At 39.9% G+C, this 13,531-nt stretch overlaps 1 protein-coding gene across 2 annotated transcripts; it reads right to left on the bottom strand.

The window, feature by feature from the left end:
• Positions 1 to 5,205: 5,205 nt before the first annotated feature.
• gnpat (glyceronephosphate O-acyltransferase) lies at positions 5,206 to 13,531 on the bottom strand. Of its 2 annotated transcripts, none has more exons than XM_044049151.1 (17): positions 13,355 to 13,531; positions 12,379 to 12,573; positions 12,075 to 12,251; positions 11,868 to 11,997; positions 11,164 to 11,291; positions 10,985 to 11,060; positions 10,732 to 10,883; positions 10,480 to 10,610; positions 9,546 to 9,796; positions 8,968 to 9,066; positions 8,297 to 8,473; positions 8,134 to 8,213; positions 7,914 to 8,054; positions 7,683 to 7,782; positions 7,500 to 7,593; positions 6,578 to 6,639; positions 5,206 to 6,484 (listed from the first exon to the last, which is right to left on the bottom strand). In XM_044049151.1, the coding sequence occupies exons 1-17, from the start codon at positions 13,376 to 13,378 to the stop codon at positions 6,441 to 6,443; spliced, it is 2,061 nt and encodes a 686-aa protein (XP_043905086.1). In that variant the 5' UTR covers positions 13,379 to 13,531; the 3' UTR covers positions 5,206 to 6,440. The 2 variants fall into 2 exon arrangements, with proteins under 2 accessions (XP_043905086.1, XP_043905087.1); XM_044049152.1 differs by having other exon boundaries at positions 8,297 to 8,470.

The following is a 13,531-nucleotide window of genomic DNA, read 5'->3' as shown; positions in this document are numbered from 1 at the left end:
GAGATGACTGCATTAACAATAATTAGTATGGCGGGAAAGAAAAAAAAACCCACACTGTAATTCCATTACACTTATTGTTTGGCGTCCACTGTCTCATCTGTGACCACGATCTTATAGACAAGCTCATGCTGAATTATATTACATATGTAAATGACCACATTACAGGACAGATGTTGCATTCAGATATGTTTTTAATACTCCTAATTATTTAAGGTGTTAAAGTGAAAACAGTCTGACGTGTGTTTTTATGTTGGTCATTTCCCCCGAAAATCAAAGATGTAAAATATCAACCTGTTTCAATAAAACACAGCAGGAGTTTTATTCATCGGTGTGTGTTTTATGCGTGTCACTATAAACCCAAAAATAACTAAACATGAGGATCAATTAACACTAATTATGTAAATGTGACCTAATAACCAAACATTAAAAGCCATGTCTAATAATACAGCTCAATAATTAAACATAGTGACACTTTTTTTTTTTTTTAAAGACTTTAATAGTAAATTAATCATCATATTTTGTAGATGACAATTTCAACTTTCTATAAATATCTTGGGAACTGCCACTTTCACATTATTAAACTATGATTATGTTTTATAAACCATTTTAATAAAAGCGTATCCATTACAAGTAAGTAATAATAGTCAGCCCTTTAAAGGTACAGTATGTAAAGTTTGTAACACTTAATAGATGAGTAGTTTGTCCTTTTGTGGCTCTCCTGTAAAAACATGGTGGTCCAAAATGGCTGCCGTGGTCCAGGCTCATTCTGTGTTTATTAAAAAACAACAACACACACACAGTACACGTGTACATGCAACAGTATCATTTTATCGGCACTTTCTGCCAAATTAACACATTTCACCTTTTAAACACCTGTAACTTTTATGCTATGTTTACCCAGCATGAAATAACATGCAGTTAAACTGACCCGCGGGTAAACCGTGGGTTGTTTAAGTGAAATGATCTTCCTCCTCCTGGGTTTTCTTTAAAAGATATTCCGGTACATAAGACTGTAATTTCCCACAAACTGCTAGAAATGGCTGTAGAACATTTGTGCACCTCCACGGATCATTTCTGATTCTAGTTCCTGCGGCGTGAAAATTGTATTTTTTTCTATGCTCTCGGAACACCACTTTCTTTCTTTCTCCCTCTTAAATTGTCAATAAAGAAAGAAAAGAGTGGTTTAACGGCGAGAATATTGAAGCTGAGCTGAGATGTTTTTTTTACAAAAACTCAGAAACCCTTCTCAGATACACTCTTTTTGTTACCCATTCATTCACACATTGATACAGCGCGTCTATGTCTCACACCTCTCTCATCATCCATTCACACGCTGCCAACACAGCTGTCGCGAACAATGTGGGACCGAGTGTCATGTAGACGACCATTACACACGCTCAGGAATCGAACCCCCAACGTTCAGGTTGGAAGACAACTTACTCCCCCCCGACGCCCAACACCCGCCACTTTATCAGATACAACTGAACCGACTATAAACTGCACATAAAACAACGGTCAGCCACTGCAGGTTACTAACCAGTTTATAAGGGTGTTGCCCTCTCACACACACACACACACACTTGATACAGCTTGTCATAATGTAGCGGATAAAGTGCTGATATGGCGGCAGCTGACACTATTATACACCCCCACCAGGGAGACATGTATGGATGGAGAGCAGGAGAAAGCAGGGATGGGGGCGGGGGTAGGTGGGTGGGTGGGTGGATGGATGGATGAAAGGATGGATGGATGGACTGAGTGTGTGTATATAAGCAATTTGGTGCGGTATCTTTAGATGAACCTATTATTTGTCAGTGAGTGAGTGAGTGTGAGAGAAAGGGCAGTATGGATGGAAAGTGGCGGATTCGCTGGCAGCAGTCTCTTAGTCAGCAACAGAGACACAAAATATGATGAAAAATGCTGCTGCTGTGAGTGAGTGTGTGTGTGTGTGTGTGTCTGTGTGTGTTACATCTAACGCCACACACTGTGCGCTCACAGAGAGTCAAGTCTGACACCTGGAGGATGATCGCGTGTACTGTCATGTGACCCCGTCATTGCACTGCCACGTACACCTAACATGACAGCAACATAATGTCTTCATTATTTTTCAGTCATTTCAGTTCGGTATCGCACAATGACGTGTAAGTGAAAGTTGGATTTTAATTGGATTTTGTTTCTGGTTAAATAAAGATTGAATTAAAAACATAAAAAATAATTACAGTGGCTCTATTCTGTGCAAGTCGACGGTGAGCCAGCATATGCACCCTGAAACCACGGAAACCATATAAGCTCAGCTGATAAGGCCTAATCAATATTGTATGGAATCATTTCACAATAATTTGACTGTAACAGGCCTTCGTTTATGTTTAAATGATACACACTACAGCTTTAAATTCAAATATCTGTGTTTTTTTTTTATTCTAGGGGGCGCTGAGTAATATTTCCACTTGGACACTGTAATTGTGGGACTATCATCAAAGATAGCACGTTCCATTCAGACTGGACCTTCTATAGTGGAGTTAATGGGGTTTTGTGTTTTTTGCCACAAACTTCCTGCCCCCTAGCACCTATACCGTGTGACGCTAAATGAAGCTTTTAGTAACTTTTAACTCTTATGTTGTCCAGAGTGACTTGACTAAATTTGAAGTTGATCGCATTAAACCTCTTTGTTTAAATACCATGTGTGAAATTGCTAATTTCGCCACAAATTGACTTTTGTTCCAAAATGGCTGCCGTCCTGTTAAGTGTGGGTCATGGCACGCGTTGACCTTTTTTGTTCATCCTGACCTGATGCACGTGTGTACTGATCTCCGTCAATGTACGTGAAACTTTCATCTCTGTTTAGACCAGGGGTGTCAAACATACGGCCCGGGGGCCAGAACCGGCCCGCCAGAGGGTCCAATCCGGCCCACAGGATGAATTTGTTAAAATTTCACACTAATCTAAACGTAATGTCAAATGCTCCAGATACCCGTGACTAAATGTTTGTGCCTTTATAGATCCAGTGTGCTGTGTAAATAGTAAATTTAGGCATGATATTGTTGAAATTGCACTTATATTTCTCAAGAAATTTCATGTTTTGTAAAATTATCCTTCAGTAAATGTAAAACAAAGGAGTTCTTGTTGTTCATAGGTTATTATTCTATTATTTTGCTATTTTTACTGGTCCGGCCCCCTTGAGATCAAATTGTGCTGTATGTGGCCCCTGAACAAAAATGAGTTTGACACCCCAGGTTTAGACCCACAGACATGCAATTCATTAGGACAATAAAAAACTGTCCAGAGACAATCATGACAGTCCCATAGTATCTAATTTTCTCTGTTAATGTGTGAAAATGTAAGTGGGACTACATCAGATCAATTTTTTCAATGAATTGGCATCATTTTAATTCATAGGACAAAATCTTGCGTTTTTGAGCTTCATCACTAAAAACAAAGACAATCTGGTCCATGATTTTTATGTCAAGTCACTTTATTTACAAGCTCGTTTTATTAAACTGCCCGTACATTTGGTGCTGAAAACCCACCAAACTCACACTCCCTTCAATAACTGAAAGCGTACATACACACACACACACACAGACAAAGACACAAAGGAGTCAAATATTAGGACATTATATAAACAGCTGACAACGTTTGGACGACGTGTTGCGAGGCAGATCATCGACATACAAAGGTTTGTCAAACACAGAGCTGCTCCGTGGTCAACTCAATGTTTCACGTTTTCAAACATTACGAGTTTGCGTATCTCATGAACATGGCAACCAAAGATGGAGTTAGAATTTTAGGACTTTGGAGTGAGTTTGTTATGGTGAAGTTTGGCTTGTATCAAAACTGAAGATAAGCTAAGGTTGCTTGGTAACAGATAACGTCCTTGTATTTCAGTGGTGATTTCACCAAGTGTGTGAAAGGAATAAAACGCAGTCCCTCAGATGCTCTACTCTTTTTTAATTAGAACAGTCCGGTAGTGAAAAATAAACTTTTTCGTGCAACTGCTTTATGTAGAGACAAATTTCAAAAGGCTGCATTTATGAAATGTGGCTTATTTCGTTGGCAGATTTCTTAGAGGCTTGTGTTTATAATCCTGTATAATTCTGTTTTGTTTTGGCATGTGAATATTTTCTGCTTTCTTTGAAAGAACTCGTTGTGGACAAAACGACATTTGAGAAAATCGGGATACGATACGTATCACGATACAGGATCCACAATATGATTATTGCGATTTACGCGTTGATCTTTAACAAAATGTACTCGCACAGTTGCTTGGATGTGTTTGCCATGATAAACGGTGCATCATCTGACCTCTGCTGCCACCCACTGGCTTTATTCTGGTTGATGTTAGCGTCTCAAAACTACCGTCACAGCATTTGCTGCCACATCACTTTTTTCCAGTGAAATTTAAAATAAATACACGCATCGGCAAGGCGTACCTCACAACATTCAGACGTAACAATTTATTTCAGTACAGACCAAAATCCAACCTTTTTGTTTCTAGTTAACAAACGCCTCTGACTTTTACCCGTTTATGAACAGTCATATGAGCCACTTTCAAAGTAACATGTACTGCACTGCTTACAAACCAAATAAATAGCTTCAATATAAGTTTTTTATTTAAGTTTTACTTTGAACATTTTGACTAAAAATTGCAAATGTCTTAATGCTGTTTATTCCTGAGTCGGGAAAGAGACACATTGTCTCAGTAGTTGTCAAATTCATTGTACATTACGTCCCGACGTGTTATCGTTTTCTGCTTCGGTGACATTTTATGATCATTATTGTTCCTCCGAGTCTCCGCTCCGCAGTTACTGCTCCTGTCTTCATTTATTCTGTCTCGCCTTCCTCCCTTATTTACTTCCTTCCCTTGTAACAAATTACATGAAGCCCATTTTGCTTCTTTGAGCATAAATAAAAGGTTTCGGTATTAAGCGACGTTTCAGTTTTATTGTGTGGCTTTAAACAGGAACTCAGTAACTATGAAGCAACTTCAGTGGTTCGAGAAAACTGGTAACTTACGATTACTCGATTATTAATCGAGTACGAAACTAATCTGATGAGCAATGAATTGGTTTTAGTGTTTTTCTTAAAGTTCTCTTAAATGTGAATATTTTCTGGTTTCTTTGCTCTTCCGTATAACAAAGAAATCATTCAAACGAATCGCTGTGGACAAAACCAACACATTTTGAGAACATCATCATTTGGAAACACCGATTAACATTTTCAGACATAATCGACAGCTCAATCGATTATGAAAATAAGCTAATTATGAGTAACGTTGATTCAACAGAAGCATATTCCTTTGGTGTAGCTGGTAGTGCTTCAGTGTAACTAAAGCCGTGTTTTCCAATACGGTTTGGTTTGGTACAGTAGGGTACGTATTTTTTGGGGGTTCCATTAAAAATAAGCAGCCCCAACCTGTTCCATTCTTTGGCACCCTACCCCTTGACATACCAGAGTAAAATGGTACGGTCAGGGCGGAGCTAGACCTGGATGGTCCCAATCGGTGCAACTATCCCATCGAAGTCGAGGTTACTGGTACTGGTAAAGGTGCTGATCACGCAAGCCTGACGCCAGGACTTTACCATTCCAAACTGTACCAAACTGAACCGCACCATCATGGAAACACAGCACACTGCAATTTCATCTGGAGTTTGACATAAATCTGGCAAGAAATATCAAGAATTGTAAACAGAAACAAACCTAAAGCTCCGTCTGTGTCGCCCGTAGTTTTGGCAAAAGGCCCGCGACAGAGATATCAAGTTTATCTTCTTCCATTTTAACACCTTTGATCAAACTATATTAAGAAGAAGACGGAATAAAAGAGGAAACTGTGCCAAAATACTAATCACATAAAAGGTCCACACCACATTGCATTTAAACTCAATAAAGTGCTTAAAAAAAATAAAACAGTTGGGGGGGTGGGGTTAAAGGATGAGAGAGGACAAGAAAACCCACAAAGCCACACTGATTATAAGAGGATAAATTCTGTACCAAATGCATTAATGGAAAATGGCCACGATCCTGAGTGGAGATGGCACTTTCTTTTTTTCCTCGCACAAATGCAAAGGCTGGTTAGTTACTCAAAAAAAACAAAAAAAACTAAAAGCAATACAACCTCAAAGGCCTTACTCATCATCTGGTTTTATGTACGTGTATAAAAGACATTTCAATAGAAGAGTCTCAGGGAGGGGGAAAAATAAGGCATTCTGAAAAGAGAGGTGAGGAGGTGATTTGAGAAATTAAAGGAGGAAGAAAATAAAAAAGACGACGTCGAGCTGTCTCCAGATGGCTTTTGTTCACCTCTCATAGAAAAGCAGTTGGGCTAGACTTTCTTTGTGAAAAGCGGCGCCTCCTTGTACCGCAGCGCGCCGCTTATGAGCCGAGACGTCATGAGCCGAGACGTCATCGACAAGAGGATTTGACCTTCTGAGTCTCCTTTGGAATCAAAGGCGAGCGACGGCGGCTTTCTGAGTTGGAAGTTTTCCACCTGGACGATCAGACAAATGAGGGATGATCTTAAAAAAAACCAAAACCCTGCAAAGTTATTCTCCTGTGTGCGTTCATGGAGCTCTTTTCTTACCTAAAGTGTCCTCCAACGAGTTCACCATCACCTTGTTGACTTTTAAAGTTCCCTGCTGCGCTCTGAGGTTGAAAACAACAAAGTGCACCTTTACTTTCAGCCCCAAGTATTATATAAAAATTAAGAAAAACTGCTCAAATTTCAAGACTTAATGTCTGTTCAGTATTGGAGGAAATAGTTTATATTCATTATCTAAGACCATACTAATAGAATCAACAATTTAGTGCAGAATGACCATAAAAAATCATTTTCATCTTTCTAATATACTGCATCTCATGTGTGTCTGTTCAGTTCATCGATTTACCACATGGGGGCAGTGTAACGTAAGCTGCAGATAGTGTCAAGCACTCAAAACCAATATCCGATAATTCCCAGTTACTTTCAAATGTTGTATTTCTTTTTTATTTGCAGGAAAATGACCATAGTTGTTTAGTTGTTAGTTAAACCTGCAATCAGTAATGTTTTGCTAACATTTGGCTAACTTCCTGTCTATTTTTGGGTTGTTAGCATTCCCCGCCTCCAAACATCACCTCATGAACGAGTTGGAAATTCATAACTAGACATGTGATTAGTTTCACATAAAGTGCAGCTAATTCTGGTAGTTACTCTTGTAAAATAAATATATATTAAGGTTGGGATTTCTTCTCTTCTCTTGTTTTAGGACAGGAAGCAAACACAACTGACGTAAAAACAATAGCGGCAACAGGAAGTAGCCACGCTTTGTGGGATTCTCCTAAATTCACTGTCCGAACTCTCTGAGCTGAGCAAACACTGACAGCAGCTTTAGTATTTCAAAAAACAACGTCACGTACAAAATCCTTCCAAAGTCCGAGTCACTACATCATGTTTTTTGCTGCATAAATATCACTGGAGTGCCGCCGTGTTTGATCAGCGAAACGAGGGAGATCGAAACCAAACGTACCCTTTCATTTTCTGCACAGCTCCAAGTCTTAGCAGAGCAGCCAGAGCGTTCTTCTGGAGGTCAGACGACAACACCTCAGAGTATCTGAGTCGACCTTGATAAAACCACAAACACAGTACGTGTGTTTATCTCGTCTTAAAGCTGCAGTGGAGTCACGGTAAAACACGAAGAAGCAGAGCAAACCTGCGAGAAGATGTTTGATGATGAACTTCCGCACGTCAGGAATAAACTGCTTCTCTGTCAACGCCTCGCTCGCCTCCTCACACAGGAACCTGCACACCACCTAACACACACGCAGCTGTAAAGTTAATGCTGAGTTCACAGCGCCCTCTAGTGGGAATCAGCAGTTGGCACAAGCAAAAAAGAATACAGGATTTAATGAGCATAATAACACTGTGTGTTTGTTTCAATCACCTGGTATCCTTGTAAGAAGGGGTCGAGCATATTGGTGAGGAAACCCAGAGTTCTCTGTCCTCTTTCTGTCACCAGAACCTCGTGCTCTGTGACCTGCAGCTCTCCGGTCTTCATCAGCAGGAAACAGGCCTCCTCAAAGTCCTGCAGGACACATGACGACACATGAGACATTCACAATCACATTGAAGGAACATTAAAGGGTAGAAACGATGCTCCTCACCTGCACTGTGGCTCCGGGACAGAGGATGAACTCGTTGGAGAACATGTTTCGGAGGAAGCTGAAGCTGTTGAAGACTTCCTCTGGAGATATATTTAATATTTATTGTACTTATTTCATGTTTGAAGAGGTGTACATGGACGAGTGTCTGCAAGCCAAATCTTACGTTTGTGGTTGGAGGAGGCAGCGTGCAGGGCTGAGGCCAGCAGTGCCGGCCGGAGGAAGACGTGCAGTGCTTGGTTCCTGTAGGAGGCGCAGGAGAGGATGACGACTGCCCGGTTCAGGAGCTCCTCTTCTGGGGTAACAGCTGTGCGAGGCTCCCCGGGGTTCACCTGTCCTCCTGCTTCAAGACATAAACGTTCAGTAACAGTTGCTGCTGTGGTGACTTCACATTTGTTTGTTAATCATCGAAATACACCTTAGATGTCTCACAAATGGAGTGACAACAAAAGTTTGAGTGGTCAAAGTTAATATCCATGCTAATATAGAACTTATCATCATTATAAAAATCATAAAATACTGCCACTGTCTTAATTTTACAGCCTTATCTATGAATCGCTCAGTAACTATTTCTACTATATAACTATTATTTTCAGCTGAAGGTACATTTAGGAGTTTGCTTTCAATTTAATTTGAGGTTTTTGCCATTTCTAAACCTTGTTGCTGTTGGAGAAAACTTTCCTGTGACAATTACTCTTCATTCCTGTCTATGATCTCGAGTAAAAACAAGTAAAAAAAAAAAGTAATGTGCCATGTCGCTCAACTTTGTTGGATTATAACAAAATTTTGAAGGATAATATTTTTTTTTTAGAGAAACACAGGCTAGTAAACACAAACCTTGTTCTACTGCCAGCTGGATTCTTCCCTCCGACATCTTCACCAGACCTCGGTGGAGGGAGAGGCTGGAGGAGACGACCTCGGATGGAGACGCGTGGTCTGAAAGAAGAAGGAAAGAAGAGTCCGAACAGAGAGAGGTGGAGAAGAAAGAAGAAGGAGGTGAAGTTCAAGGACACAGAACCTTTTCCTGGGTGTATCGCACACAGAAAAGTGTCAGCTGTATGTTAAACAATAATATACTTGTGTCATAGCTTTATTTATCAGAGCTTTTAAAGAAACTGTTAACAAATGTCTTTATTGTGTTTAAACATCTACGTATTCTCATTCTTTTGATTCTTTCTTTTAATAAGAGACTAAACAGGAACAGAAATACATGTTTTACATCCTCTGTATTTATCCATGTTGTATTTGTGTTTGAAACGGTCATGAGATACTTTCAAGACAAAATAAAGATTAGCAGCCACATCAGTGTCCTGAAACAACACGTTTAATTTCGAAACAGGGGTCTTTTGTTCGACTACACAGAGTGTTCAGTCTGACTGTGGTGAGGGGGAGGTTTTGTCAGGGTCATACTGTACCAGGCCAGTGGAGGAAGGCTCCGTACTGTCGAGACAGATCCCTGAGCCACGCTGCTTGTTGAGTCAGCTCGTCCCGCGTGAGACCCGGTCTCTGCCCGGACGCTTGGCTCTGGTGGTGGTTCTGGAGCAGCAGCGAGGCCAGGAGAACCCACGGCTTCAGGACCATGTTCTCCTCCTGGGCTCGGACCAGCCTGTAGGCCGAGTCGTTGACAAAACCTTGGATCTCCTCAGTGGGTTTCTTGGGGATGTGTCTGAAAAATGGGAAGTTCACAGTTCCCAAATCTATACTTATTTAAAAAATAACAGCTGCTTTTTAATAATGAAATCCAAAGAACAGAACTCTTTACAAGTTAATAAATTAAATTAGTGATGGAAATAACAATGTTTTTTTTGATTAATTGATTCTGGGTTTTTTTTAATCATTATTATGATTCATTTTTAATGAGAAACCAGAAAATATTCATATTTAGGAAGCTGAATAATCCGAGAGCTTGGTTGGATGATGATCAATTCATCATAGCACCCCACAATTAAATCACAAAGTAATGTCAAAGACTGAAGTAATTCACTTTATAAACAGCAGCCAAAACAATATATTTCGAATTAATTAAGCTCCAATTCTTCCTCCTGACTCAATTTTGCCAATAATAAACATTTGACAGCTTTACTACTGAAGCACTTCAATAGCATATTCAATGTAGAGAGTTTATTGGCAAGTATGTATCGATAATTGTAAAAAACATTTATAAACAAAAATGTGTTTTTTTATATATATTCTTTAAGCTTTAATTCTTTAAAAAAAAATCTTTAAAATTCTTTCATTTCTACAGTTGCCCAAATAATAAGAAAAACAAGTTCATACACTTTTAGTTTAGTAAGAACAGACGGTGTGTGACATAGTTTTAGTATCTGGTTGAAATCTGTTAAATCTCACCTTGGAATGAGGTTGAACTGGCAACGGTCGATTTTACCCTGAGATAAACTTCTGACAGACACCGGTTGACCAAAGTAAATATGGATGCTGCCGTAGTCTTCACTGAGGACCTTTCTGGCTTTAAAAAGACCCTGTGATAGAGAGAGGACACAAATGCAATAGGCATGTTACTTACAGGCAACAAAATACTACTTTCATTTCACCACTTTTTGCTCCGATTTTCCATTCATGCTCGTTGTTTTGGTGACTCACTGAGGTGGACTCTTTGGGTTTGGGCACACCCAGCAGCTCTCTGGCATAAAGCGACTCCTCCAAGATCCTCTCATAGCTGATGCTGACCGGGACCAAGTTAACGTCAAACACTTCCCCTTTAAAGAAGGGATCCATCACTATATTCAGCAGACCTGCAGGAGGACAGAATAACAAATATTAATTTACTCAGTCTCCACAATCCCGTCATTGACTTATAATGTCTTTTGAACCAGAACCTCTTACTAACTCTTACCTAACTTTGGAGTCAAAGACTTGGCTGTTCGGCTTCTGGTCCCTTCTAAGAAAAATTCAAGGGGGGCAAATCCGTTCTGGAATATAAGAAGTAAAGAAAAACCTGTATTAATTATGTTCCTCCAGATATTGATGAGTTTTGTGTAATATATTGAGGGTTATGGGGAGCTTTTTTCTGACCTTAAGAATGGTCTTGACGTATTCTGAGAAGACGGCCCAGTACAGCTTGTCTCCACCAAACGAGCGTCGAATGAAGAAGGCCCCAGACATCCGCAGCATCTCCCCAACAACCTTCATTCCCATGAAATCTGCAGGGAAACGATCACTTTTACTCAACCTACGAATAGTACAGCATTGTAAAAATTGTAAATAAATAATAATAATGATATCGATGACAAAACTCATTAGATTTGAACAAAATTGTAAACAAAAATAAACTAACTTTTGATATGTGTATGCAGGATCAGACACGCTACCATCAGACTAAGATCTGAATCATGAATTTGGTGGCAAGTTACATTTGACATGGAAAGTCTTTTAACAAGTTCAGACTCGTATATCTACAAAACATCTTGGCAGATCAGGATGAAATTTGTCTTGATTATGCAAGATGGTAATAGATATGAGCAGGTTTAAGTCCTACACAGATCCATATACAGGTTTTTCTGGATCCAGTGTTTCAAAATGTAAAAAATCCCAGGTAACACTATGTAAAACACAGGTGATAAAGTGTTTTAAGTAGAGGTCTATACTCTCTGAGTGAATATAAATCTGTGCGGATAAACACAATGTGACTCCTATTTTCAACCTCAGCATGTACACACCTCCCCGAGTTAAAAAAAACCCCCAAACTTCTCATTAACACTGTTGTGTACAATGTTTACCCATGCCAGCAGCAATGACAGGAAGAGCCAGGTCGTATGTGTACAGGATGTATGACATCAGCAGGAAGTCCATGTAACTACGGTGACTGGGTAGCAGGACTACCGGGTGCTCCTGAATGGCCTGTTGGAGCTAACAACAACAACGCAAGTTCAAGTTTGCCATTTGTGTTGCGATTGTGTGTGTGTGTGTGTGTGGAGGGCACTCACTCTCTGGATTCCCTCTTCATTAACACAGATGCTCCTGAACAGGTTTTTGAAGACTTTGGTGAGTGTATAGGCGAAGAAGCGAATGGTGCTGAGCTGCAGGCGATGAGCCATCTCCTCCAAGATGGCCGACGCCTCCTCCTGGATGTCATCGACAGCCTTGCCCGTCTCCGTGGAAACCTTGACAATTCAAAAAATAATCCTTTCTTCAGTGTATAATAGTTTCTGCTATTAATCGAATGACATAGCAGCAGAAGACCACAGCGGACACTTTATGAGGTACAGATGCCAGTGATGGACGTTCTACCTGTTTCATGACAAAGTGCAGCTGATCGGACTGGAGCACCATGCTCTTCAGCATGCTGGCTTTGCTTGGAGTCATTCCTTTGTACAGGACAGGTGTGTAACACCTGAGAGCGTATCGCAGGTCGCTGGAGCTCCTCCTCTCCTCCAAGACGTCCTCAAAGTCATCTCTTTTCTTCAGCATGGGATTTCTGTGCAGCTGTGTAAAACCACGTTACAGCAAGATGAAATTTAAAACAACACAATGAACACATTTCAAAGGCTGCAATACAATAAAAACTCTTATATTTCGTTCACTTTTCACAGTGCTTTTCACAATTGTATTACAGTAGATAATAATTTGATGGTATATCATGTGTTACCGTTGTGTACATTTTAAATGTGAGCAAAGAATATTACACTGCAAACTGACTTAAACGTGCAGTGCAAATCATAATATTACAATTGTATTACAGTGCAATTGTAATATTACCAAAATGTACTGGAAAATTGCATTTCTTAAAGCCAACATGTGTGTCAAATTACCAGTTTTGATCACATATTCTGCAGACTGAGGAAAGCATCTGTTTCTAACATTTTAAATGTTATTCAAATGAAAATGGGAATAATGTAAACACCCCCTCATATTGCGAATTCCATGACGCAATTTCAGTCAAAAATAATCGCAATTAGATATGTATATAAATGTCATGAAAATGGGTACTCATCATTCAGCCCAACGCTGCGTTATTAAAACGCATACAACCACTATAATCTTAAAATACTGAAACTGGATGAAATATATTCTACAGTGTATGTCTAATGCTGAAAAGTTGAGATTATGCTGGTGTAAAAACAACGTGTGACCTTCCGGTTCCTTGTTGTAACACCTGCATGAACGTGTAGTAGGCTACACCTGTTTGAATGAAATGTCAAATGGTGGGAAGAGGAGCGCAGGGCTAAGTTAGCTTAGTCAACTAGCAAAATTAGAGCATACATACCGAGTAAACAGGCTTTGACGCCATAGTTTGTCACTCTTTATATGCGCACATGTACACGCTGCATCCGGTGAAGTTAAACCTACGCTGCACACAGATATATAACACTTCTTGGTTGATATCCTGAAGCAGCAGAAGTTTACATGGGCGTGTAAAGTCATGGGTGGTGCCATCTCAATG

Source organism: Solea senegalensis, linkage group LG17, assembly GCF_019176455.1.
Source record: "Solea senegalensis isolate Sse05_10M linkage group LG17, IFAPA_SoseM_1, whole genome shotgun sequence".
Taxonomy (NCBI): domain Eukaryota; kingdom Metazoa; phylum Chordata; class Actinopteri; order Pleuronectiformes; family Soleidae; genus Solea; species Solea senegalensis.
The sequence above is the reverse complement of the archived record's forward strand: the minus strand, read 5'-3'. Positions and strand labels throughout refer to the sequence as shown.

What these genes read in the sequence shown, in the direction of transcription:
- gnpat (XM_044049151.1), bottom strand. Translation starts at nt 13,378, where the DNA reads ATGGCGTCAAAGCCTGTTTACTCG. An exon ending in CAGTTCAACCTCATTCCAAG is followed by an intron (nt 9,797 to 10,479) that starts GTGAGATTTAAC and finishes CCCATTTTTCAG; the next exon opens with ACACATCCCCAAGAAACCCA. An exon ending in AGCCTTCCTCCACTGGCCTG is followed by an intron (nt 9,067 to 9,545) that starts GTACAGTATGAC and finishes TTCTTCTTTCAG; the next exon opens with ACCACGCGTCTCCATCCGAG.